General features: G+C 45.7%; 1 protein-coding gene across 2 annotated transcripts in view; it reads right to left on the bottom strand.

Annotated features, from left to right (window-relative positions):
- The window catches only part of Pkd1l3 (polycystin 1 like 3, transient receptor potential channel interacting), a 56,906-nt gene that overhangs the window by 1,684 nt on the left and 36,543 nt on the right, over positions 1-18,679 (bottom strand). For both annotated transcript variants that reach the window (XM_085843586.1, XM_085843587.1), the window contains 10 exons: positions 15,509-15,646; positions 14,808-14,993; positions 9,967-10,276; positions 8,654-8,787; positions 6,475-6,599; positions 5,143-5,303; positions 3,770-3,980; positions 3,294-3,395; positions 1,514-1,645; positions 207-307 (listed from right to left, as the gene is read on the bottom strand). In XM_085843586.1, coding sequence (XP_085699712.1) covers positions 207-307; positions 1,514-1,645; positions 3,294-3,395; positions 3,770-3,980; positions 5,143-5,303; positions 6,475-6,599; positions 8,654-8,787; positions 9,967-10,276; positions 14,808-14,993; positions 15,509-15,646 — 1,600 coding nt within the window. The remainder of the gene's footprint in view (positions 1-206; positions 308-1,513; positions 1,646-3,293; positions 3,396-3,769; positions 3,981-5,142; positions 5,304-6,474; positions 6,600-8,653; positions 8,788-9,966; positions 10,277-14,807; positions 14,994-15,508; positions 15,647-18,679) is intronic.

Genomic DNA, 18,679 nt, shown 5'->3' on the forward strand with positions numbered 1-18,679 from the left:
GACGAAAGCAGTGAGAGTTCATCTCAAGACACCAAGGTTGCTGGGCATGGTGGTGCACGCCTTTAATCCCAGCACTCAGGAGGCAGAGGCAGGCGGATTTCTGAGTTCGAGGCCAGCCTGGGCTACAGAGTGAGTTCCAGGACAGCCAGGACTACACAGAGAAACCCTGTCTCGAAAAACCAAAAAAAAGACAGTAAGATCCATACCCAGTGTTGGCAGCATGCTCCTCAGATGGATTCTGGTGCAGGCGGATTCCGAACAGACTTGAGAGCTTTTGTAGTAACATATCTGTCAGTGTAGCTTCTTTCTGAGTAGTTGAAGACAAAAAAGAGTAAGTGAATGGAAATTGTAGGTGACAGTACCAAGGATACCCCTCTAAACCCCACAAACACATAGTAGATAGTAAAGGTACTGAGTCTTTAATGGCTTACTGCCAGATGTTGGGAATATCTACTGAATGGTTGAAGACCGGGTGTTTACTTATGGTTACAGAATATAATGTCTTGGCAACTTTTTTTTTTTTTTTTTTTTGTAGAAAAGTAGTTGAGACTACCAAAGAGAATGTGCTGGTCCTGTGCACTGTATCAGTTTGTAGTGTCGTGGGGTCTTATTTGGTAACCCAGGTTGGCCTTGAGCTCTTAAGTCCTATCTCCACTTCCAAATGCTAGGGTTACAGGCGTGTGCCACCATGCCTGTTTTCTTTTCTTTTTAAATTTTATTTATTTATTTTTGTTTTTTTCGAGACAGGGTTTCTCTGTGTAGCCCTGGCTGTCCTGGAACTCACTCTGTAGACCAGGCTGGCCTCGAACTCAGAAATCTGCCTGCCTCTGCCTCCCAAGTGCTGAGATTAAAGGCGTGTGCCACCACTGCCCGGCCATGCCTGTTTTCTTTTTTTATTAGATGTTTTCTTTATTCACATTGCAAATTTTATCCCCTTTATTCATTTCTCCTCCAACCCTCCCCAACCCACCCCTCTTCCCTCTGCTCACTAACCCACCAGCTTCCTTGTCCTGGCATTCCCCTATAGTGGGGCTTTGAGCCTTCACAAGACCAAGGGCCTCTCCTCTCACTGATGTCCCACAAGGCCATCATCTGCACATATGCAGCTGGAGCCATGGGTCCCTCCATGTGTGCTCTTTGGTTAATGGTTTAGTCCTTGGGAGCTCTAGGGGTACTGGTGAGTTCATATTGTTCCTCCTATGGGGCTGCAAACCTCTTCAGCTCCTTGGGTCCTTTCTCTAGCTCCTGTGTTCTGTCCCCATGCTTGTTTGCTTAAAGCAGCATTTCTCAACCTGTGGGTTGGGACCCCTATTAGGGGGTTGCCAAATAACTCATTCACCGGAGTCGCCTAAGACCATCAGAAAACAATTATATTATGATTCATAAGAGTAGCAGAATGACAGGAAGTGGCGATGAAGATAATTTTATGATTGGGGTCCTTCCGCCATAAGGGACTGGGTTAAAGGTTCACAGTGTTGGAAGTGTTGCTACACTTTCCAGTTCGGTTACTTACCTCACAGGCCTTCCTTTCTTTCCCAAAGACAATGAGAATGGCAGAAACAAAAAGATTAATGATCACAAGTCCCATCAAGATGATGCTACTCAGAACCAGAAGGGAGCCCAGGATTGGGTATAGAGCAATAACCTGGGAAGATGGCAAGATCTCGGAGTTAGCATCGCAAACTGCTAAAATCTGGGATTCATTCCTAAGCACGCGTTTGAATCTGATAAAAACTAGGGAGGGAAAAACCCTAAGGAAAATACTTTTAAGTGGATATAACATGAATAAGGATATTAGAATTTGATTTCTCAGCTTTTCTCAGGAAAAACAGGAAAGTAATAGGATCATGATTCAAATCCCGGCTAAGTTTTGGAAACTGAAAATATCTGTCTAAACAGGAAAGCTTAGGGTAATGAGTGTATAGAAGGGATCATAAAACCTGCCTGTCTGCCGTCTGGGAAGCCTCTCTGGACATCAGAGTCTTCCAGTAAAAATTAAGAAAAACTGGCTTTTGGCTGGAATAGCTGTGGTAGGTTTTGTGCAAGGTTTCTATATGTAACCTTGTGAGGTGTTCCTTTTAACAAATGGTCACACACACACACACAGAGACTTCGGTTTGTTCATTGTTGCTACTAGCCCTTTAACCAGTGACTCACCCCCATGTGAAAGCTACAACCATAACAGTATAGCAAATAGCTGTTGCATCCTTTCTCGGGAAGAAAACCACTGACTAACCTATGTAATCAGAAACATTTGAGTCATGGGTGTGTTAGCTAGTTTTATGGCAACCTTTGACAGACATTGTAGTTATCTGAGAGGAGAGAACCCCAATTGAGAAATGCCTGCATAATATTAGGCTGCAGGCAAACCTATACTGTAGTGCTTTCATAATTAGTGGTTGACGTGGGAGGGCCCACTTTGTGGGTGGTACCACCCTGGGCAGGTGGCCCTGGGTTCTACAAGAAAGCAGACTGAGCAGAGCCATGAGGAGCAAGCTGGTAAGCAGCATTCCGCCACGCTTCTGCATCAGCTCCTGCCTCCCTCCATGTGTAAGCCAAATAAACCCTTCCTTTCCTGCTTGCTTTTTGTTCATGGTGTTTGATGACAGCAGCAGAAACCCTAAGATAACGGGCCATCAAAGTGATCAACTGTCCAAGTGTTGCCAGTTCCATCAATTTCCTGGTCACACATCCCTTTCAATGTTAGGAGCCAAATAGTCATAAAATTCATAAGTTTTCCCCTCACTTTATTTAATTTTGCATAAAGTTATACTGACGGTACTGGATGACTCTGTGTGTGTGTGTGTGTGTGTGTGTGTGTGTGTGTGTGTGTGAAGTTCTTGGCCCTTTCTGTAACATGGGCAGACAGGGTTGTGTGCCGGTGAGGGAAGAGTAAACCTTAGAGGTTTGTTAACTGTAAACAACTAATGCAATGCTTGCTGGCATGCCTTTGCTTGCTTCCCTGACAGAGTTTCAGAGTGGCTTGCGCTATTCTGGCCAGGTGTCCTTTGGCAGCAGGGTGAGGATATGGGGGAAGAGGAGATGAGGAAGAGGTGAGGAAGAAGAGGTGAGCACGGGTGCTTAGGAAGCAATAGTTGAGTAGGGAAGCAGGGCCGTGCACAGGCGTTACTTTGAGACAAGGGTAAGGGATGTAGTTTCTCTCCTGTGCAGGAGGAGGCTGCATATTAAGCAACCCCACCTCACCCCACCACACTAGTAAAGCCACTAAGCCAAACATCAGCCAGTCTGAAAGGTAACTAACTAGGCTACTGCTACTTGCAAACTTCTCTTACCTCCTTGTGCTTAGAAGTTCCCATCAAGAGGCCAACAACAGTCACTATAGATCTGAAGAAGCTCTGATAGTCAGAGATGCTCCATCCAAACAGCAGGTTGAACTGAACAGGAGAGAAGCCAGTCAGTGGTAACCAATCTCATTTCGCCCTGAGGTGCTTCCAACAGAAGCAATGGAAATTCCTTTTGGCTATTCAAGTTACCATGACTACAAAATCTGATCTCCATGCTACCTCTGATCTCTTTTTTTTTTGTGTCTGTATCTTAGAGATGTGATAACACATCTGGGTTTAAGACATGAAATATGGAACATGACTAAACCCAGTTTTCCTGTCTGACCTTTTCTCAAAAAACAAAAAAAAAAACCCCAAAACCAAAAAAACCCAGTGCTAATCTGATGGTTTTCTGAACAGTGACCTTTCCTGAGTGGACAGACAGGCCTCAGCCCTTGGGGAAGATGCTGGGTTTGGGGGCTTACAGTCATGGCATAGCTGCTTAACAGGACCACGATGATCAGTATAAAGCCCAGCACCTCGTCCCAGGCTTTGGACAGTGTCTTGTTGATGACCTGTAACTGGGCATGATGTCGCAGTAGGTCCCACACCCGCACAGTTGCGAACAGAAGCAGGAAGCCCCTGAGGTGGGTGACAGCAGAGTTCACTCTCAGTGCCTCGTAGAAACTGATGAACCTGTAGCCAAGGGAAGCTGAATGACAGTTACTTAGCACAAGGAGTGGCCCTCGCTTGTCAGCAGCCTCGCTAGGGCTTCCTCCACAGGTTAGCAGCTTCAGCTATGTCTGATACCCACTGCAGTGAAACAGCTTCCTAGCTCTAAGCTGGCCAGAAACACTATGAAAACACAAACAGGCCCCCTGGCTAGGAGCCATCCTGACAGCTTTTCAAAGCAGCTCCTAGCTGCTATCTTTCCTTCATATCCTAGAGATGGGGACCATCCTCCACAGTTGTTAGAGCCTAAGGGGATATGTCATTGTCATGTGTTGTCTAACACCCGGTGTTATCTGATGGGTAGAGACACGAGTGAGGTCATAGTCACACTGAGAGTTAAAAGAGGTGAGAGATTTGCCCTGCAAACGCAGTTCCGTTTTGTTGTGTGAAGTATGCTTCAGTTTTCTTGGAGAGACTCCTGTAGCAATAAGCAAGTTGGTTAGCACAGACCCTCTGTTGCTCAAGGCCTAGGCCAGTGGTTCTCAACCTGTGGGTTGCAACACCTTGGCCCACCCTCCAAAACTATATTATGATTCATAACGATATTAATATAGTAGTGAAGTAGCAACAAAAATAATATTATGGTTGGGGGTCACCAGAGCATGAACTATAATATATATTAAAGGGTTGCAGCACTAGGAAGGTTGAGAATCATCTCCATAGCTCTTTGGGTTACATAGACCCACTATCCCAGTGTACTGGGACCTACTTCAACAGAGAGCTACTTAGGACCGTGCTTTGAAAGGTTTTAGATCTCAAGCCCTTACCTTGAGTATTCAGCAGCCTGATGTGGGTAATAGGGGGAAAAAACCCACATGAAAACTTCATATTGGTAAGTGTGTCTTGCACTGGGTTTGTATCCTTTTAAAGGGTGATAATCTGACTGGCTTCAGGCTTTATGCATACAAAGTAACCCCGATTCCAGGCCCTTGCTCTGAGACTTAAATGCATTATCTTCTATAGAAGCTAATGAGCACCACAGAGCCTTTGGGCAGGGCTAGTGCAAATGCCTCAATAAGTTGATCTTGCACTTTACAAATGCAGCCCATCTGGCGGGGAAGTGGAAGAGAAGGAAGGGTGGGGACGGGGAAGCCTTTGGCATGAGCCTGCAGCTCGGGTCCCTCACCTGTCCCGGTCACAGTGGTACTGCTGCATCTTTTTGTGAAGTAGAGAGAGGCTCTGCATGCTGAGGCCCAGGATGCTAAAGCTAATGAGGACGATGCTTGTTTCCAGGAGGTTCCTCTTCCTAGTGAAGAACGCCAGCCTCTGCCGCTTCAGCCGACAGCCCTGAGCAAAGACAGCATCGTCACCATTGTTGTCTGGATGACCCTAAGAAAATAGTCTGCCCTATTGGGACTTGGCCAGGCCAAGCACATGGGCAGCGGACATGGGACTGTTCTGCAGTCTCTCACACTGCTGAAAGGAAAGTAGGTTGCTAATAAAAATTTACCAGATATAATCATTCTTGGAGATTATAAAACTATTGCGTACACTTAATTTATAAGCTTTAAAATATTCATTGTTTATCAAGCTTAACAATAAAATACTGTTTACAATAATTCTTGTTTCTTTCAGTGTGTTTTCCCCAGCATCCTTTCTTCTTTTGTTGTTTTTTGTTTGTTTGTTTTAAATATTTATTTTATTTATATGAGTACACTGTAGCTGTCTTCAGACACACCAGATATCAGGGCATGGGATCCCATTACAGATGGTTGTGAAGCACCATGTGGTTGCTGGGAATTGAACTCAGGACCGCTGGAAGAGCAGTCAGTGCTCTTAACTGCTGAGCCACCTCCCCAGCCCCAGCATACTTTCTTGACATTACTATATATATAAGGGTTAAGAAACCATATAAAAGCCGGGCGTGGTGGCGCACACCTTTAATCCCAGCACTCGGGAGGCAGAGGCAGACAAATTTCTGAGTTCGAGGCCAGCCTGGTCTACAAAGTGAGTGCCAGGACAGCCAGGGCTACACAGAGAAACTCTGTCTCGAAAAACAAAAAAAACAACAACAACAAAAAAATAGAAACCATATAAAAGGCCTAGAGAGATGGCTCAGTAGTTAAGGGCACTGTTTATTCTTGCAGAGGACTTGAGTTCGATTCCCTACATCCACTGGTAATTGGCAACCATTTGTAGAATCATTTGTTCTAGGGGAGTTAACACCTGAATTCTATGGGTATATGGTACACATACATACATGCAGGCAAAACTTTGATACACATAGATAAATCTTAAAAAAAAAAAAAAAAAAAAAAAGGAACGATGTGAAATACTGTGTATTAAGAAGCAACTCAATTTTTTGGACATGCCAGAATTGAGTGAGCTATTCTACTCAGTAGACATCAGTCGGCCAAGGACCGAAGCATCATCTGTATGTGTAGTGCTGTGTCATGACGGAGCCCTCCAGAGAGGGTTTGTCTGCTGGCTGTGTGCACATCTGACATGTTCAGCTCACCTGGATGAAGACATAGTAACAGACGAGAAGGTAGTAGACGACCTGTGAGACGATCCAGGTGAAGCCCCTCTCTGATGACTGAAGGGAAGTTAAACTGTCCAGTCGCAGGGAGGTGAGGAAAGTCCCTGGGAAGAAGAAGACCTGCAGTCAAGAATCGAAGCGGTTGTCCTTTTCACAAAACAAAACAACCCAGCTGTTCCTGGGTCCTCAACTTCAAACATTTCTGTCTCCCTGTTCTGCTTAGTATTTCCTGTAGAACTATCCAGAACATTAACTGAATCCTGGGTAGGCTACCGGAGAAATGTCCATCTCACTAAAGTTGGCAGAGGGAGTCCTCAGCAAGAGGCACAGGCACAGCTGTTCCTCTTTTCAACCCAGAACGGCTGCAGACATCAAAATAAAAGTACCGATATCCTGTGAATGCGGGATGCTTCTCTGAGGATGGACTACAAGGTTTCAGATGCAACCCAAAAGGGTAGTGAGAATGTGCACTAGATTTATGGCTTTATAAACTTTTCGTGATTTTATGAAAGGTCTTGTGAATTCTAACCCCGAAACACTGGAACAGAGATGTACCCCTGGAAGCACAAAGAACCTTTTAAGACCCCCAGGAAGCCTTTGAGGGCATTTAGAGCAGAGGTTCTCAACCTGTGGGTCCAGACCCGTTGAGTGTCACATATCAGATATTTAAATTATGATTCATGACAGTAGCAAGTTATGGTTCTGAAGCAGCAATGGGATAATTTTATGGTTGGACGTCACCACAACACGAGGAGCTGTACTACAGGGTCGCAGCATCAGGAAGGTTAAGAAGCACTGGTTTAGAGAGCAGGGGAGAAGCTGCTTGCTCTGCTGGTCTGGGAGGGAAATGCTACCCAATTAATAGCAACATGAAGTGGTTAGTGGGAGGATACCTGTAAGTCAGTTCTAGGGCAGGGAAGAGGAGGAAGGGGGCTGGATCAAGGAAGACTTCCTGAAAAGGAACACTTAGCATCTAATCATCTGTGAGATGCCCCTATGACAAAGGTGACAATTGCCATTGAGTACCCTGGCAATGCTATGTCAATGACAAAAGCTCAACCATGAAGACAAAGCAATGGGAGATGAAAGGTGTGTGCATGGTAGGGCCACGTGAGAGGTGACACATGCTAGGGCCACGTGAGAGGTGCATGCATGCTAGGGCCACATGAGAGGTGCATGCATGCTAGGGCCACGTGAGAGGTGACACATGCTAGGGCCATGTGAGAGGTGACACATGCTAGGGCTACGTGAGAGGTGCATGCATGCTAGGGCCAAGTGAGAGGTGACACATGCTAGGGCCACGTGAGAGGTGACACATGCTAGGGCCACATGAGAGGTGCATGCATGCTAGGGCCATGTGAGAGGTGCACACATGCTAGGTCCACGTGAGTACAAAAGCTAAGTCCCCTTCATAGAAAAAGTAACACTTAAAACCCAAAATGCATGAATAAATAATCCAAAACATTTGAAAGTCTGATGTAGTAATCCACGAGTTTAACCTTGGCACTCAGGAGGCAGAGGCAGGTAATCTCTGAGTCAAGGCCAGCCTGGTCTACATAGCGAGTTCTTGCAAGCCAGGACTATGCAGAGAGATCCTGTCTCAAAAAAAGTTTTTTTAAGTGTAATAAAAATGTAATATCAGCCGAAACTGAAAGTAGCATCTGGGGAGTGGGAGGTAAAAAGGCTGTCGAGCTATTTGACTTTAAAAAATGAAAATCATACTTCTGGGGCTGGTTCAATTCCCAGCCCCACATGGCAGATCACAACTGTTTGTAATTCCAGTTCCAGGATCTAACACACACACACATACACACTCACACACAGAGGCAAAATACCAATATACATAGAAAAATTTAAAAAATCATACTCCTGAGTAAACAATTTTTTTTTTTTTTTTTTTTTTTTTTTTTTTTTTTGGTTTTTCGAGACAGGGTTTTTCTGTATAGCCCTGGCTGTCCTGGAACTCACTTTGTAGACCAGGCTGGCCTCGAACTCAGAAATCCGCCTGCCTCTGCCTCCCGAGTGCTGGGATTAAAGGCGTGCGCCACCACGCCCGGCCAGAGTAAACAAATTTATTTGAATGAATGGTATATAATCAGTAACGGCTGCCTTGTCCCGAGATAGCCGGTGGCAGAGCAAGGAGAGAAGGCCTACGTACCCACACCACTGGATTCCAAGATGAGGGTCACCGCACAGAGCAGATTCACATTAGCATTGAAGACCGTGAATTCCACAAAGAGGGCTTTTGTGCAGTGGTCCAGCCAGCGCCTCTGTTCCAGATGCTGCAGAACCCTGGAGACACAGGGAAACGGAGCCATCCAGTACTGTAGTGGAGAACAGCACCCTGGCACTGTGACAGACCACATGAAGAGCCTCATCCCTTGATCTAGTGTTCCTATAAAAGACTTCACGCCGGGCGTGGTGGCGCACGTCTTTAATCCCAGCACTCGGGAGGCAGAGGCAGGCGGATTTCTGAGTTCGAGGCCAGCCTGGTCTACAAAGTGAGCTCCAGGACAGCCAGAGCTATAAAGAGAAACCCTGCCTCGAAAAAAAAAAAAAAAAAAAAAAAAAGACTTCACAACTAGCCACTCCCCAAGTTGCGCAGTGATCACATGGATAAGAAACGAGATGTTCACAGTAGCGTTCACACCAAGGACAAGACTGAGGAGACCTTATTTGCCATTTAATCTGTAAGACAGGATTCATTGTATAAACCCTGTCCACTACTACTTGAGACATTCAATACTCCACGCTATTAAGAGTATCCTATCCAGTACCGAGAGGTGAAAGAGGTATAAGCGACATCATTTGATTGACATTGTGTTCTTTCCTTTTCTTTCTTTTCTCTTCTTTTCTTCCTTTTTTTTTTTTTTTGAGTAGTTCCTTGATGCTATCTATAACTTTGAAACCAGTTTTGTTTTAAATTTTTTATTGTATTTACTGGGGGTATGTGTGTGTCACAGTGAGTATAGGGAGGTCAGAGAACAACTTAAAGGAGTCAGTTACATATCATGTGGGTCCTCGAGTCCCAGATCATCATGATGACCTCAGGTCCTCGGGCATGGTGGCAAGGACCTTTATCTGCTGAGCCATCATCTTGCCTGCTCAGAAGACAATTTAGACCTTTTCATTCCCGGTAACAAAAGACGATCAGGATTCATATATTAAACCACTCTGCAAACTCCTAACAACTTAGTTTGGGCATTTGAACTCTGGGTTGCTGTTCTTATCATGGTTTACAAAGGGGAATGTTTCCATTTACATTAGAAGAATACTATGTGACTAAGATTCATCTAAACTCAACTACCCCTAGAATTGAAACTAAAAATCTCCTTCCAGATTAAAAAAGTCTTTTGCCTTTGACAAAACAAAACATACCTGTAACTTGAAGTTGACCAAGACATTTCTAAATTTAAAGATGTAGTTCCTGGCTGTCCTGTGATGGGCCTCTTGCTCAGGGCACACACTCACCTGGTTGCCGCACTGTGGTTTCTTCCAAGCCTCACAACATAGCCTCCTCCTGAGTAAGTGGCTAGCTCCCCTTGGATGGGATAGCCTCCCAGCGACTCCTGACTCTGATAATGCCAAATACTGTCTGCTTTTGTGATGTTTGTATCAGGGGGGACCCAGCCAGCCCCATAGTTCTCTCTGTCCTCCTGATGTTGGGGAGACGACTTCATTTGCTTGTGGAGAGATCCTGGGAAGAATATGTCATTAGGAATTCGAGTCTGGCGGATCAAAACATTGCCCAGAAGAAAGGAGTTCCCGTCAGTAATAAATCCTAGTGAGAAAGAAAAACAAACAATTGTCTTGTTGCTGACTGAATGAAGCAGCCCAGGTATACTTTATCAGCAATCTTGAAAACATTTAGAGACATGAACTAATTAATACAAGCAGACAAAAGAGGTGTAAAAAACAAATGGAACGATGTGATCATTTATAAATTATATGTATTATCTAGATAAATTAAGAGGATCAGTGGAAAAACAATCAAGTTTAAAACGCTAACTTAGGGTTACTGGGCACAAAATAATAAAAAAAATCTAGCCATACCACTTACAATAGGTACAGAAATAAAGAACCTAACAAGAGAAAAAAAAAAAAACCCAAAACCACATCCATTTACCCATTCATTCATTCATTCATTCAAACAACACACCTTCTATGCTGACACAGCCAAGCCATGTTTAGGTGTCAGGAGCAAACAGATACAAGGGCTTTCCTGCCCAAGAGCACAGACGTGAGGAACAAGGACCAGCAATACACAATGGTCAGGTGGTAGGAAGTAGGGCTTTGTGAAGCGAGGAATGCCCTTAAAGTTTCTCTGATGGGATGGCATTGAGGGACACTAATAGAGTCAGAAGTGTAACGTGGATGCCAGGCAGGGACAGCAGGTTCCAAGATCCCAAGGTGATAGCATGATTGATGTATTTAATGTCATGGGAACACAAGTGGCTATAATATAGCAGATGAGGGTCAGAGGGGGTAGAGATGAGGTGACAGACATAGCTAAGGGCTGCTTTGTGGGGGATGATTTGACATTTTATTCTAAATGTCTCTGTTGGGGGATTTTGAACAGGGGACTTAAAGCTTTATAACTTAAAGCCATGGAGAAGATGAAGAATGGGAGGTGGTTTGCTTTTTTTTTTTTTTTTTCTTTTCTCGAGACAGGGTTTCTCTGTATAGCTGTCCTGGAACTCACTCTGTAGCCCAGGCTGGCCACAAACTCAGAAATCCGCCTGCCTCTGCCTCCCAAGTGCTGGGATTAAAAGCGTGCACCACCACACCCGGCTGGAGATTTGCTTTTATGAAAACAGAAAACACTGCTTGGTTTGGGTCTAACTTACATTTCTCTTCCGAGTGCAGCCGCAAAGCCTTACCCAGAGCCCCTGTATAGTTTGGAAACACTTCTACCATGTGGTTGGGGGTGTAGACAACTCTAGTCCTTTGCCAATAGGATTACTTACTGACACCACAAGAACAATCTGGAAACATTTTTTTTTTCTAGTGCAGGTGACTGGCCACAGATTAACAACCCAAGCCCTTGTTTCTGTTTGGGTTCGTTTTGAGATAGTTTCACTATGTAGCCCAGGCTGGCTTCTCCAGTTATGAACTGCCACATCTACTCAGTGATACTTATTTGAGACTATTTTACATGTTTCAGTGTTTTGCCTGTGTGTATATATGTGTACTGAATGTATGTCTGGAGCCCAAGTTCAGAAGAGGGTCTCAGATCTACTGGGAGTGGACTTATAGACAGTTGTGAGCCACCACGTTGGTGCTAGGTAATTGAACTTGAGTCCTCTGCCAGAGCAACACGTGCTCTTAACTGACGAGCCAACTTTCCCGTCCTGGAAATATCTTTTTAAAAATTATTTCCATTGTACATGCATTGGTGTTTTGCCTGCAAGTATATGTGTGTAAAGGTGTCAGATCTTGGAGTAATAGACAGCTGTGAGCTGGGTGGGTGCTAGGATTTGAACCCAGGTCCTCTGGAAGAGGAGTCAGTGCTCTTACCCACATAGCCATCTTTCCAGCCCTGGCATTATCTTTTTAAAATTAAAAATGTATGGTGCTGGAGAGACAGCCCAACCATTAAGGGAACTTACTGCTCTTCCAGGTGGTTCCCAGCACCCAAGTTGAGTGATACTTGTACACGTGTGTGTGTGTGTTTGTGTGTGTGTGTGCATGTGTAAAATCTGTACATGGGGGCTAGAAAAATGGTTCAGTGATTAAGAGTAGCTGCTGCTTTTGCTGAGACCTTGGGTTCAATTCCCAGCACCCACATGGTGGCTCACAACTACCTGTTAACTCCAATTTCAGGGGATCCAACACCCTCTTCTGACAGCCACAGACTCCTGTGCACACACACACAGTACACATGTGCTCATGCAGGCAAAAATACACACATGAAACAGAAAATAAGTTAAATAATGTGTATACTCTGCCCTAGCAAATCTTTTCCAAAGAATTTCTCAGATACATTTGCTCATGTGTGAGGTATTAACAGTCTTAGCTACTTATAGTATTAGTTATAGTACATCTATACAGCAGACCTCTGCATAGTGAGTGGATAGAATGGAGTAGGGGTGGCCTCATATATACATACATATATATATATATATATATATATATATATATATATATACACTCCCAGGTAAACCAGGGCAGAAGCTAAATTCATGACACTGCTTGGAGCTTGTCATTTACTGTCACTTGGTTGTTTTCCAGATGTCCCTACCACAGTGCAGGGAAACGGGAACGGTCAGCTGGGTTTTATACAGCTGCAGTTCCGTGGGCTCCCCATGGATCTAGTCCCTGAACATCGTCATAGGTTTAGTTATGACTGTTTTCCCAAAGGCCAATCCAATGCTTGAGCAGAAGCGCTGCACGATGAGATTGGGCTGTAGTGATTTTGAAAACAATGATTTTTAAAGAGTAGGTAAACCATGTTACCTACACACACACACACACACACACACACACACACACACACAGTTTTTTTGAGGCAGGGTTTCTCTGCCTGCCTGTCTGCCTGCCTGCCTGCCTACCTGCCTTCCTGTCTGCCTGCCTGTCTGTCTGGAATAGACAGGACTAGGACTAGCCCTGGCTGTTCTGGAATTCACCCTGCAGACCAGTCTGGCCTCGAACTCAGAGATCCGCCTACCCGTGCCTTCCATTTTTTGGGATTGAAGGTGTGTACCACCATGCCCCGCTTGTTAGTGTCAATTTTAACTGCTTTTGACCCCATGCCTACTCAACTATATCTCTTTCTTAAAACAAGATCTTGCCAGGCTGGCCTCAAATTCAGGATCCTGCCTCTACCTCCCGAGTGCCAGGATTATAAACGCCATCCGTGGTGTGCTTCTTTCTTATCATCGTCCGGAGATCTGTTGCATTTGTCAGTTTATCCATCTGGGTAACTGCTGTCAGCTCAATAGAAAAGCTCCACTTCCCCGCTGTTAACAGGCAGCACTAACTTTCTCAGTACCTGTGCCAGGCTCTGTTCTGAGTGCTCGGATCTATGGTGCAGAGCAGGGCCAAGGATGCTTCCCCGCTGAACAGGGGAAACCAGACAGCGAAGGCTGAGCGGTCTACTCAGGATTACATGGTGGTAAGTGGGCATGAGTCCCAGCGGGCTCTCTGTCTGCTCTACGCTGTGGTGCTCTACTACAGCCAAGGAGCCCAAAAGGAGACTAGCCCTACTATGGCCTCGACTTTTGCCATCCTGGGTTCTAGTCATTTTGTCAGTATTTTATTCAGCACAGAGTTATATATTACAAATAGAATGTTCTCTGACCCTCAAAAACTGTTATTCAAAATTGTACTTAAAAAAAAAAAAGTCACCATTCAATGAGTAGGCGTTTCCTTCTGTAAGAGTGTTCACACACCAAGTGCACTCTGGGGAAGCTAAAAGTGCTTGCTAGGATGAACACTGGCTTCATGTTCTCTCTAGGAACATAGACGATGTCCTGAATCTCGCTGTGAAGTCACCAACCCTGAGTTAGAAGGAAGCACTGAATCCCAGAGCTCAGCTTCTCAGGACACAGTTACATCAGGGCCAAGCTGGATTGGAGAAAACAGTGAGCATGCGCCTGAGGGGAGAGCGCATGCCCGAGGGGAGAGCGCGTGCCCGAGGGGAGAGCGCGCTAACCACTCGTACCTGCTGCAGGGCAAAGCGGGGCAATGCCTCTCTCACTGAGGTTCTTTGAGGACACAGAATCCATTATGAGCATTTAAAAAAAATCAGCCCCTAGGAAAGGCCCTGAGGACTGCAGATGTTCAATGTATGTTTGTGGACGAACCTGGGCCAGCACACAGAAAAGTTGGATACACAGTCACTTAAAAACGGTTTTTACCTCGAACGGTTTTTACCTCGGAAGGCAGAGGCAGGCGGATTTCTGAGTTCGAGGCCAGCCTGGTCTACAAAGTGAGTGACAGGACAGCCAGGGCTACACAGAGAAACCCTGTCTCGAAAAACCAAAAAAAAAAAAAAAAACGGTTTTTACTGGAGCCCGATCCTGTGTGCGGTGTGTGGCTGAGTCACAGGGTCCCTGCAGCTATTCTTTGTGCTGTAAGTGACCACCCTTTGCTCATACCTGTGACCTGGATCAGGGGAAATCAGACCCCATGGGTCACCAAGAGTCCCTACCTGAACCTTCTTGGATGGAGTCCGGGGGGACTTTGCATTGTCCACAGAGGTGTGGTCATATGGAGAAGCCAGATGACCTTTAGTTTTCCAATGGGTTGCAGTGCAGGAGGGGTTTCCAGAGGACTAACTTGCCTCCCTTCTGCCCCAGAACTGTCCTTACCTCTGCAATCCCCGTATAGGTTAGGAAGGAGGGTGCCGTTGGCCCAGGGGTAGAAATCCTCTACAGTTCTGATTTCTGAGAAACGGTGAGAAAACCTCTTCCAGATAGCTCGATGGAGGAAAAATCGACTAGAGTCCTTTGCAGAATAGACGGTAGTCATCAGCAGGGTCAGGAAGAGGACTTGCACTGGTTTGCAACAGAAAAAAAAAATCATTTTCAAGTAATTATCATAGAACTCTAAATAAACCCTTTTCACTTCTCGTATGCTTATTCACCTCTTCAGGTCAAAACCAGTCAAAATGGAGCTGGAATGTAGTGGTGCACACTTTAAATCCCAGCATTTGGGAGGCAGAGGCAGGCAGATCTCTAAGTTTGAAGCTAGCCTGGTCTATAGAGTGAATTCCAGGACAGCCTAGGCTACATAGTGAAACTGTCTTGAAAGAGCCAAAAACCCAACCAACCAAAAAAAGTCAAAATGGGCAATTTCAAATACTTCAACCCAATGTGTACACACGTGTGTGCGCGCACACACACACACACATACACACACACACACACACACCACCTGAATTGCTGGAATTCCAAATTTCATTTTAAAAGACACCTTTCTGCCCTTCCCGGTTTTCTGTCTTATTCTACCCCACCCTCCCCACTCCAGACAGTGTGCTGCAGAGGTGCCTGCTGCCTCCGCCCCGCCGTACCCAGAGTACCACCCGTCAGCTTGAAGATCTGTTTCTTCCAGGCCTTCTTTGTAGGCTTGGCTATGTTGTTCATTGCTGGGGCAGTGTAGATGGGATTGTTCTTGTCTCTCAAGCCAGGTGCCGACGAAGGACACTTTGCTGTCAAGACACGGAAATACAGGTCAAATAAATGTTAGATTCCATGACAGCTTGCCTACTGTCGAGCACCTACTGCAGGTGTTTCCTGGTGAACACTGGAGCAGACAAGATGCTCTCTAAACAGCACGTATCTATGGAAGAAGGACTGGATTTTTCTTCTTAAAATTCCAATCCATGAAATGGTAGTACCTCCCTTTCTTCCCAGCACTTGGGAGGCAGAGGCAGTAGGACTTCTGTGAGTTTGAGGCCAGCCTGGTCTATAAGAGAGAGTTTCAGGGCAGCCAGAGATACACAGAGAAACCCTGTCTCGACAAACCAGAACATCACCAACAAAAAATTCCAACCCATTGGAAACCAAACTCATAAGAGACAATATAAATCAGTTTCTAGAAAAACTAAACGTGAGTAGAGGAGTGTGTCTCAGGAGGAGAGTGCTGTTTACCGCCTGTGAGCCTCGGCGCCGTGACACACAGCCCCTCTTTCCTGACAATGCCTCTGTCTTCCTCAGGGTCTCTCTTACTGGGATGAAAACACCGGACTAGAAAGCAAGTTGGGGAGGAAAGGGTTTATTTGGCTTACACTTCCAGATCATGGTCCTTCATTGGAGGACATCAGGGTAGAGACTCAAGCAGGGCAGGAACCTGGAGCTGATGCAGAGGCCATGGAGGGGTGCTGCTTATTGGCTTACTCAGCATGCCTTGCTCACGCCTGCCTTCTTTTAGAGCTCAGGACCACCAGCCCAGGAATGCCACTACCCACCATGGGCTGGGTCCTCCCCCATTGATCACTAATTGAGAAAATGCCTTCTTTACAGCTGTGTCTCATGGAGGTATTTCCTCAACTGAGGCTCCTTTCTTCCTGATGACTAGCTTGGGTCTAGTTGACACACAAAACCAGCCAGTCCAACCAACCCCTTGTCAACTTGACACACAAACACGCTAAGATTAAGCCACAATCTCTCCTTTCTTACTTATCCCCAAGATCTCACATTAGAACCATAAATAACTTTAAAAGTCCCACAGACTTTACAAATTCAAACATATTTAACAGTTGTGCAGCTGGATCTTCATATAGGATTCATAAAGCAGGAGCAGGGTCTATCTCTGACTACATTGCCTGCCTTGGTCCCTTTCTTCTAACTGGGCTCCTGAGTTTAGCCTCAGCAGAAGATGCACCTAGTCTTAGTTCAACTTGGTAGGCCAAGGCTGGTAGGTATCCATGAAAGCCTTCCCTTTTCTAAGGAGAAGCAGGGGAGGAGTGGAGCTGGGGGATAGAGGAGATGAGGTGGGGGGGTACTGGGAGGAGAGGAAGGAGGGGACGCTACCATCAGGAGGTAAAGTAAACAATTAATAAAAAAAATGTAAAAAAAAATTCTGGTCCCTTTAAAATACCCAATTTCTTTCCAAGTCCAAAGTCTTTTAAAATTCAAAGTCTCTTAATTGTGGGCTCCAGTAAAATACTTCCTTACTTCAAGAGAGAAAAGGAGCCCTTTACTTCAGGGCACAGTCACAATCAAATTGAAGCAAAATCAAACTCCAAATGTCTAATGCCTGAGATCCACTCATATTCTGGGCTCCTCCAAAGAGCTCGAGTCACTTCTCCAGCTTGGCCCTCTGCAGCACACAGCTCGTCTTCTAGGCTCAGGCAGGCTCCACCCCACTGCTGCTGCTGCTGTTCTTGGTGGTCATCCCATGGTCCTGGCATCTCCGAAATGCTGGGATCTTCTGCTGCAACTGGGCTGCTCTTCACCAATGGCCTCTCCTAGACTCCCTTCATGGTGCCAAGCCTCAACTTCTTTGCATGACCGCTTCAGTCCTGGGATATCAACTGCCACTGAGGCTGCACTGTCACCAATGGCCTCTCCTGGCCTCTCACAGTGCCAAGCCTCAGCTGCTCTCCATGACCCCTTCATGCCTTCAAAACCAGTACCACCTGGGTGATACAACCTCAGCCAGTCCCGGAACACAGCTTCTCTGTGCTCTTTAAAAATATTTCCCAGCCAGGCGTGGTGGTGCATGCCTTTAATCCCAGCACTCGGGAGGCAGAGGCAGGCATTTCCTCAGCTGTGGATCCCTTCTCTCTGATGACTCTAGCTTGTGTCAACCTGTCACACAAAACCAGCCAGTCCAGTCTAATGTTGTCAGAAATATAGCCCAGGCTGGCCTCACATTTATGATCTCTGCCTCAGCCTTCCAGACGCTGAGACATGTACCAGCACAACCCACCGATAAGCATTCTTTCAGTGCTGAGAATCCAGGGCAGTGTCTCAGGCACACCGGACAAGTGCTCTACCACTCAGTATGTTTCCAGCCTTTTCATGTAAAGAATTAGATTCAGTAGATATAAACTAACTTGCTGTATGCATCTATCTTAGACTAGATGTCAGGGGTTCTAGTCAGTGGAATACCGTTGGGAATATTGTTCTCAAGTCCAACACAAGTAGAGGGTTTCTATTCAGTGCAGATTCTGGCATAGGGTCCAACACAGAACATTTCTGAAGAATCCAGGAGGTGGCAGTGGTTTGGTCTAAAGACTATACTGATTAGATGAATGTAGAGATCGATAAATGAAAGGGAAGGTGAGGGGTGGGGTAGGGAAAGAGAGAGAGAGGGTGGGGGAAATGACAGAAATCACCTGCATGCGTGTACAAGTGCCATCTGATCACTGGAGAATAAACAAAGCTTCCCCAAGGGAGGCTAGAGATGCCTTTGCAGAGCCATTGGAATTTGGCTTTTCTCTGCAGGGCACAGTCACAATCAAATCAAACCACAGCTTAAGTAAGGCCTTTCGTGTGCCAGCAAACACCACTCTCCCCCTCAACTCTACCCCATGCTGCCTTGGTCCTGAAGGGCAGGTCATAGAACTCCAGATGGGTAGGGACAAGAACTTTGAAAAAGAAGTCACTCACATAAAGAGAATAGTCCAAATGCACAAGAAATTAAATAAAGGCAAGAAAGACACTTCCGGTGAGACTGTTAATTTTAAAAACCTCTAGGACTGGAGTGCTTAGCCGTTAGCATGCCCACTGCTCAG

The sequence above is a fragment of the Mus caroli genome, unplaced genomic scaffold, assembly GCF_978045245.1.
Source record: "Mus caroli unplaced genomic scaffold, Mus_caroli_1 scaffold_10, whole genome shotgun sequence".
Lineage (NCBI taxonomy): Eukaryota > Metazoa > Chordata > Mammalia > Rodentia > Muridae > Mus > Mus caroli.